General features: G+C 41.0%; 1 protein-coding gene across 10 annotated transcripts; it reads right to left on the reverse strand.

Annotated features, from left to right (window-relative positions):
• Window positions 1–6: 6 nt before the first annotated feature.
• On the reverse strand, window positions 7–9,009 carry SLC35E1 (solute carrier family 35 member E1). 10 transcript variants are annotated; one of them, XM_035892297.1, is made up of 10 exons: window positions 8,388–9,009; window positions 7,856–7,993; window positions 7,038–7,163; window positions 6,290–6,535; window positions 6,134–6,195; window positions 5,578–5,826; window positions 3,086–3,157; window positions 2,903–3,008; window positions 1,389–1,506; window positions 7–606 (listed from the first exon to the last, which is right to left on the reverse strand). In XM_035892297.1, the coding sequence occupies exons 1-6, from the start codon at window positions 8,445–8,447 to the stop codon at window positions 5,610–5,612; spliced, it is 849 nt and encodes a 282-aa protein (XP_035748190.1). In that variant the 5' UTR covers window positions 8,448–9,009; the 3' UTR covers window positions 7–606; window positions 1,389–1,506; window positions 2,903–3,008; window positions 3,086–3,157; window positions 5,578–5,609. The 10 variants fall into 10 exon arrangements, with proteins under 10 accessions (XP_035748190.1, XP_035748189.1, XP_035748185.1 ...); XM_035892296.1 differs by having other exon boundaries at window positions 2,903–3,157; XM_035892292.1 differs by having other exon boundaries at window positions 3,086–5,826.
• Window positions 9,010–9,036: the final 27 nt, after the last annotated feature.

Consider the following 9,036-nt stretch of genomic DNA (forward strand, 5'->3'; position numbering starts at 1 on the left):
TGCAGCCGAGGCCTGCACGCACATCGCCTTGGCCGGGCCCTGAAGGAGAAGCTGCTGCTGGGATGCAGCGTGCGAGACCTCGTCCTCTGCCACTCGGCTCCCCGAGGACCCGCAGCAGAGCTGCCGGATCGGTCATGGTTCCTCGACTTTTAAAACGCCACATCCAAGCTGCAATTTAGTTGCCAGGAATTAATAGAGAGCATTAAGAGAAAGCATGTCATTTAACATCTGTTTCATCTTCGGGGACAATCCATTGCAGCAGCACTTAAGCTACATAGACCACTGGCATGGTTTAAAAAGGAACATGCATGTGTAGGATGCTCAGTACAGGGTGAACGGAAAATACGCTTGTGAAGGAAAGAAAGCAGAGATGCCCTGCAGGGACATTTTAAGTAATCCGCAAGCACTGTTGCTTTCCTTAAGTGACTTCATTTTGTTATGCAGTTAAAACTACAATGTTAAAATCATTTCTGGTTCTTACCTTGGTGTTTCTTTTGCACCTGATACTCTTTCAAGATGGGATTAAAAATTCACCATTTACATACCTGCTCGATCCAGGAAAGTGTTCCTTCAAAAGCAAGGCACTCATCCGATCGGCTTCATACCCTAGTCAAGAGGTACAAGGCACGGCAGAAACTGCTCAACTCCTTCTACTCACACAATTCAAAAAACCCCACAAAACCCCACCACACTTGAAGGCCATTTACATGAGAAATAGACATGGAAACTCAAAAGTGGGGCCCAAATAATTTTGGTGTCTTAAAATTTTAGGAAAACTGAATCTACAAGTGGAAGTGATTATATGGGAATTTTAAAAGGCCAAAAGCAAACCTGAGGACCCTAACACTCATCTGGAGCTGTAATCGCTGTCTTACATTTCAGGCATTAAATTACACTTCACACAGATAACACTCACAGACATCCTCACAAAAAGGCAGAACTTTTTATTCTTAACATACCATGAAGACCCCACTATATTATCTACAGAATATAAAACCTCAGAAAGATGGCTGATTCCACGTATCCACATAACAAATGAACACCAAGAAAAAAAATAATAAATACAGAGTCTGGTCATGATTCTACATCACTCTGCAGTCCTGGAAATTTAACACAGCTCCCAGCAGACCAGATTAAGTTCAAATCTTAGCTCATACTTAAAAATAAGAAACTTTTCAAGATTCTTGCTGCTGCCTTCCATCCCAACACAAACGTTACTGCTTTACATGTTGGAGCCCATGCAGTCACCATCCAGGCTGCCACGTTCCTCAGCACACCACAATGGTTTATCCACAAAATGCCCCAAAAGCTACAGTTACCTGACAGAGGTGTCCACCAAAATCCATCTGAAGACCTGATTTATTTGAGACAGGAAAGAGTCCCAGTACCTGGAAGTCACCAGTGTGGATTCTTCCCGTCATCCCGTAAGGGATCCCAGCTTCAGTAGCAGCATCGACAGGCTGGAGAGGTGCATCACAGGCAATCCCGGCTGAGCAACATCCAGAACTTCACAGAACGATAGAGATGAGGTAAGAACAGAAAAACAATACAAAAGCATTCATTTGCTTAAGTGCCAGATGTCATGCCGTAAGGAGCGTGAGGGTTTTTTTGTAAAATCACCCATATTCACATCCATTTGTAGAGTACCAACATAAAAAACAAACAAAAAAAAGGGTGGTGACTGCCACCTGCGTATTTGCACTTGCATATCTACATAACGTGATTGTATCATACACCTGGGATCTCAGGATTAACAAATTTGTTATACCAGCCTGTACCATCACCACAAAGATATCCCAGAATTATTTTTAACAGCTTACAACATAGTTCAGAAATGGAAGCCTTAGAAAAAACAAAACTTTCCCTTTATTTATATTGCACCTTTTTCACAAATAGCTACATGGCAGAAGTTTCTTCTGCTGCAAAATGCTACATCAGAAAAATGTGGGCTTAAACACACATGAGAAAGAAAAGGTCTTGAGCTTCAGGCATCATCATGAGTTGACCCCAAATTACCAACACTATTTTTACAAGTCACTGTACACCTACGAAGCCTAAGTATTGCCTCAATTTTATTTAGCATTCAGGTATTTAAAAAACACAAGCATTTTACCAGATGATAAAGATGCTCAAATCACTACTGGGTATGAAAATCAAAACTGCAAGGGAAATATTTTCAAGAGATCTTCAAAGAGCACCAAATACTCTACAGAGCTATCAACAGAAACCCCACAGGTAGTGGGGGGAGATTGGTTTCTTTCACACTGGTATTTCTAGAACTATCCAGGACTGTTTGGGGAAGAATTTCTCAATTTTGTGATGTATTTACATGTATATTAGAAATGCATGGTGGCAATCAAAACATTTCTAAGGATACCAGTCAGTAGTGTCCTAACACTAGTTATGGCATCCAAATCATCGCAGTTTCAGTCTACATAACCATACGGTAAGGTATCGCACCCATACAGCAAAACATTAACCCAATTTCTCACAAATGGCCATTACTACTAATGTGTGGCACTCCCGAAGCTTCCTGCAAGGAAAAAACCCAAACCAACCCCCTTCACTTTGATTTAATAACAGGGTCATTATACACGATTGTCTAGATATGCCCTTTTTATTCCAGTGTTTCCATACTTTCTACAGATCTATGTACATAGTTAAATACGTCATTAATTTACAAACCATGTTAAATCAAATGTTTCACCTTGCCAAACAAAATTTTGCCCAAGTTAAAATATATATTACAACAGTATCAGAAACTTCCTTTACCTGAAGGTGGGCAATATTGCTTAAGGACTCAGATTCAGGTACTCAGCAAAACCACCTCTTTGTAACCGATTCACTTAACTGTTTTAATTATATGTTCTACTATATAAAATTATGCCTGTGGACTGCAGACCTGAACTAGAAGAGCAGGAACACTGCCAGGCAGTCTCCAGGAAAGAGATTCACTCTCCAGGCCCTAAACGGATGATAGCCTCATTTTGGGTTGGTCCCTTTTTGCCCTGCAAGTACAGTACATTTGTTTCAGACACAGCGAGGCCACAAGCCTAGACCACAATTTAGGTGTTTTAAACCTCACCTGCTACCGTACTCTTGATGGAAAAAGCTGAGCTAAAGAGCTGCCACAGGAAGTGTGCAGTGCAAGCTTTCTCTGAAAACAGTTGCAAAAAAGATCTGGTTATGCTCTTTAAAAGGAAACCATCTAAATGTATTTAATAAAGCCTCTGATCTGTGAATAAAGTATGCGGAGCTTTATTCTGAGTAACAGTTCAGGTTGTATGAAGATGGCACAGCGGTGGCCATACCAGAAGATGTACAGATGAACTCCTAGTATGCCTGTACATCCCTTGGGGCCCCCACTGCTACTTTTTTTCTGGTATTGGCCTCCACTATGAAGTAGGGAAGAATCATTTCCATTTTCCAAATGGGAAACTGAGGTACAAAGAACACAATTAAGCGTTTGCAGGAGTCTAACAGTTTATAGCTAGCTCCCTTTGAAAGCAGTTAGAGAACTTCAGCCCCACTTAAAAATCTCAGCCTCAGTATCTCATCCTCAAATCAGTCTTTTGCAGAGCCAGAACCTAAACCAAATCCAGAGTCCACACAATCCCTTTTACATTTATGTAAAAGCACTTAAATATTGGAAAGCAAACCTTAGCTACACATTTTGCACTTTCCCACATTAAAAAGAAATCATTATTCATAAATTAATACTGGAACAGGCAAAAGAAATTTCATCTGAAAGAATGCTTTTCCTCATTACCTTGTTCTCATTAACCTGGGTTAGGGAATAATTTATTTAGATTTTCTAAACTAAAAGCCCAAATTCTAAGCTAGCATGAACAGATTCAACTCCAGTCAAGTCAAGGAAGTTCTGCTCATCAACATTAGCAGCATATTTAACACATCTCTGAAGTTTCAGAAGGACCATGTTCTCTTTTGGACTGTACGATGGAAGGCATTCTATGTAACTACCTCCACAGTCAGCCAAAAGAATAAGATCAGGTTGAGTTTGCACTTAAAGTCTTTATTATCCAGAAAGGAGCCAAATCGCCATCTCACATCACAGAAATGGTCATTTTTAAAGCAATAAATAAGTGGAGTGTTCTGTACCACACCCTAAATTTTGTCACTGGTATCTAATACCTCTCTAGTAAAAACATAATACTTATGCTATCAAAAATCTCACTGTACAACAGTTTTTCTGTTAAGGAAAGAAGGCCCCTAAAATTTTCTTCTGCTAAAGCAATAACAGTAACAATCTGATTCAGTGAAACCCAAGTTCCAACTGGCTTCGTTCCTTTCATGCACAAATGCAGTACCTGACGCACAAAAATCCACTTAAGTACGTTCATTTATACTAACTGAATCAGTTCTTCTTAACCATAAATTATCTATTTACTGCTGACTCAAACATTATTTTTTTTCTTAACAATTTACTATTCGAGCTAGGGGAGTTGCAGGAGCAGAGCAGGACACAAAATTTAACTTCTTTCAGCAGAAAGTGGAAGTCAGGCTAAATGTGCACAGCAACTCCAATAGCAGTAATTAAGAAACTTAAAAAAAACAATTAGGGGCTAAAAAGATAGACTTAAGAAACAATTAAGAATGATGATTATTCAAATCAATGCATTCATAATATATGAATCATATAAGAGAGCATAAATTTATGCATAAAACTGAGAAGAAAACACCTTAACCCTTTCAATTCTAAAGCAACAAAAGTTTTGTAAGAACATGTGTGAAACAAGTAAAAAAAAATAATTGTATTATTCCAAATACTTTATTTGTGAAGGTGTTTTCTGTATTGCCAAGGAAGAGCAATGTCTGAACTTACAGGACTATATTATTCAGAAAACAATTATGATCTTAAGCTCCGTTTGTTATCTAGAGCGACTGGGACAACAGTGATTTTAGAGAATTCTGTTTCTCTATGCCTGAAGTACGTTTCTCAGAGATCAATCTTTCTACTGTCTACTCTTTCAGAAACACTTCTGTTTTGTGATCAAAAACTGAAGGCATAGGCACAAAAGTAATTAATACCCACACGAAGTTTCGTAGTTGCTCAAGATGAATTCAGGTCTACCTATCTGCAACTGATATACGCAAGTCAATCCTCCTCAGGCAGACAAATCCGGATAACCAGTACGCCTTAGTTTCACTTCTTTCTGAAAGTTTCACCTAAGTATCATTACAACAGATCAGGGAACAAATTAAAGGTGACATTACCAGCGTGGAAGCAAAATACTGGCCAGAATTTAGCTGCCAAAAGAACAGTCAGTTGACAGACTCTGAAAAGGAGCAGTGACAGCAGGTATTTTACTCTGAAGTTTTGTACGTGCATTTCACCAGAATCTCTGTACAAAAGCTACACTGCGCATTCAGTTCCAGTGTCAGACCTAGCTGTTTCGGGTTTAAAGGTCTGCTTAGCAGAAGTTGAAGGTCTGTACTGCTTTCACTACACATGCATCTTCCCTTCTGCAAAACCTGTACAATAAAATGGCTTTACATTCATGGATGTACTAAAAGTTTCTGATAATGTTGGGGACACTTTGATATCACAGTCTATACCTGTTTGCCAGGATTCTATATATCAAAACGATTTAAGTTGTAGGTAGTTGGATAGTTTTGCCGATTATACTGGAAGTGGTCTGCCAAGATATTGGTTCGACCATACTGATAGTCTCCATGTTGTGCAAATGCCGCAAGTCCATTCTGAGACTTTTCAGGAGTGTTTCGATGCCGGTCCAAATTGACAAGGTCTCCAGTTGTAACTGGAAGTAGCTGCTTCTTTGCTTCTTGGTTTGCATCGTATTTTGTCTAGGAAAGAAAGAAAGTTTTTCTTAGATATGCCCTAACACTTGCATATGCCTAGAAAAAAGCATACAGTTTTACAATTACACTGCTATCTATGCCTGTTAAAGAGTCTTAAAATCTTAGTGACTCCCAGTAAAAACCTCATTCCTTGCATACGCCAAATCAGGAAGCTGCTCTTTTCCTCAAGAGATTCGAGCGAGTCACTTCCCAATCTTCAAGAAAATATTAAGATCAAAATTCAAGTTTGTTAGAGACCTAACAGCTGGCCTGGCCAACGCACCCAAGCACGCTGCTTAGGTGATACACGTACCTCCCCTGCAATGAAGTTGTATGCCACGCATTCTGCGTTTTTGTTCTGCTAGCTGTTAACATCTTGTGCAAAACAAAAAAAAAAAATATCATTCAAAGCTACTAGACTGTTTCAAGTGAGTTTCCTGAATAAACAAATGAAAAAGAAACCCCTTACCTTGTTATACAAGAAGACCCCTAAAATAGCTGTCATCATTCCAAGAACATTGGTGCTTGTAACCGGATTGCGAAGCATTATAAGGGACACAGTGATGACCATGATTCTTTTTGTAGCATTTGCGACAGAGTAACTTAGGGGGCTGATGAGGTTAAGAATACTGAAAGCAATCACATTCTGGGCAAAATTACAGAATCCACTGATTATAAGCAGCATCAGGGTCCAGGACCAATGAGACATTGTGCTCTGTTATAAAGACAAACATTACAAGAAAAAAAAAAATATCTCAGGTTTCAGATAAGAAACAAAGAAACACAAATACAACTCGAGTCACTTCTTACCTGCCTTTGATAGGAAGAACATCTGCAACTTAACTCTAAAGAGGCACCCGACTATGTTACATTACGCAACTACCAACTTGGAGAAAACATCTCTATATACTTGTAACACACGTCCTGGGTGCACTTGTTCCCCTCTCCAGCTACTGAATCCTGAGATTTACACGGTCACATAAGCTACCTCTCCTAACCCCGACATGAATAAACACTATGCTTTTTTTTTTTATACTGTTTTGTGAAACACTCTATAGGTATTTCACAACAGTTGCTTCCCTGATGATGAGGAACTACGCTGAAACACTTCAGTGCGCCTTTTTAATATGGGTGGTGGTGTGGGGGGTTTTGTTTTGTTTTTTTCTTTCACCCTTTTCTTTCTTAATAGCAAACAGTTTCCAAAAGACAGCGCTTACCAAGTCATTTTCTACTAAGAACGAAGAAAGATCTACCAAAACCCATGTTGGGATCATGAAGAACACAGCATGGCACCCAAGTATGTTCAGCAACCGAAGATGATGTATTCGGGAATCTCTTAACACCTGGCAAAAAACATCATTAAACAGCCTTTCTTCAGCTACTGCCCACGTTACCAGCAGAGATTCAGGAGCCCTGTATCAGTAACAACTTTAGATGACAGATAGATTATGAAAATAAGCAAATACTGTTACAGTATGGATTTCCTAGAAGGATGACCACAGAAAACCAGTTCTTAATTTGAAAAACAATGGTTTCTCACGTGGTGACTCTTAGTATTAAGAAGACAGCAATACATTTCAAAATGCTCCACAAACCAGAAATCATTCTGTAACTAAACAGATTCAAGACATACATTTTAACTTTGCTTCTGAAATGTCAAGGAGCGCATAGTGTTGACCCTGACTCATTCACTACAGAGAAAGGATTTGATACAGCAAGATGCATTAAAAGCTTTCAAATGAACCATCAAATTTAAGCACTATCGAAATGTCAATTAAAAGAACGATCCATGCTGAGGAGTAAAGAAAAGGCTCAGGATAAACTCTTGAGTTCTGCCCAGTTTTCAGTTTAACAACTCTGACAGGTAGGAAGAGCTGTAGGGAACAGGCGTACAAAATACCCGACCATTACTTTGGGCTCCTGTGACTATAAAGTCAACTTAAAAAAGTAAATTTATGTATGTACTGGAAAACACATACCGCCCTGCTAAAGGATGATTCTACTGAACAATGTTACAAACAGCAAAAGTAGTTACCTTCTTTGAGAAGATGTTCTGAAGTGAAAAACACAGAGTAGCAGCAAGTGCGCTGATGAGTCCCCACATGTCAAAGGAAAGTTCCGTGACGGTGGCCAACAGGACACCAGTTATTATGGGGATCAGAGACAAGTACACCTGAAAGAGGAAGCAAGAGAAGTAGCTTACATCTGCTAAGAATTTTCATTTCAACTGAGTTTATATATAGCGCTGACACGGGGAGGAAAGGAGAAGGAAGAATAAAGCAACAGAACCAGGGATCAGCTTTTATACTATTGTAGTTGAATAAATTCACTACAATACACACTATAACAACTCCAGTGCAACTCCAGAGAGCATCACCTTGCTCAATGTTTAGACGTGTTTTCTTTACATTTACAATAAAAGGAAAAGGGACTCGCAAAATCTGCATCATCTACTTTAAATCACCAAATTCACCCAGCGAAGCAAAGCCTGAGCTTTCCTGATCCCAGCCAGCAGAGCACACCACAAACACCACCAAGAGAAGAAACCTCAGCAAACCTGTCCGCACCTTCGTCGTCTGCTTTTCCTTCATTATGATCCGCGAAAGAAGGACCACCCATATTGGCATCGTCGCTTTTACTGAGAATGGAAAGAAAATGTCGGTGGGGATGCAAAGCTTGGGCCAACTCCGTTAACCACCATCAGCAGAGGGTGAGCACTGGGGGTGGAGGAGGGGCTTAGGTCCGGTCCCACCAAGGCCATAACCTCAGCCCATGCTGGGTTGTCCCCCCTTGTCACCGTGCTGGGCACTTGTACAAACACAAGTTCTTGGTGCTCTGAGATGCTGCGCCGGGCACCCAAGAGGGGCACAGGACACCGCGCCAGGCACAGGACACCGCGCCGGGCACCCAAGACGGGCACATGCTGGGCTTCAGGTCACTGCACCAGGCACGAGTATAAGTGTGTGCTGGGGACCAGGACACCGCACTGGGCACCCATACCAGCAGAAACCGGGACACTACACTGGGCAACCATACAAGCACATGCTCGGCTTCAGGTCACCCCACTGGGCACCACTGCAAGCAAACACCGGGTCCCAGGACATCACGCTGGGCTCCAGGTCACCGCAGCGGGCCGCCACACGAGCCCAGCCGGCGCTGGGACACCCCGCCGGGCACCCACATGAGCCCGTTGCCGGGCCTAAGGACGCCCCCCCC

This window comes from Egretta garzetta, unplaced genomic scaffold, assembly GCF_000687185.1.
Source record: "Egretta garzetta isolate BGI_Z169 unplaced genomic scaffold, ASM68718v1 scaffold4, whole genome shotgun sequence".
NCBI classification, from domain to species: Eukaryota; Metazoa; Chordata; class Aves; order Pelecaniformes; family Ardeidae; genus Egretta; species Egretta garzetta.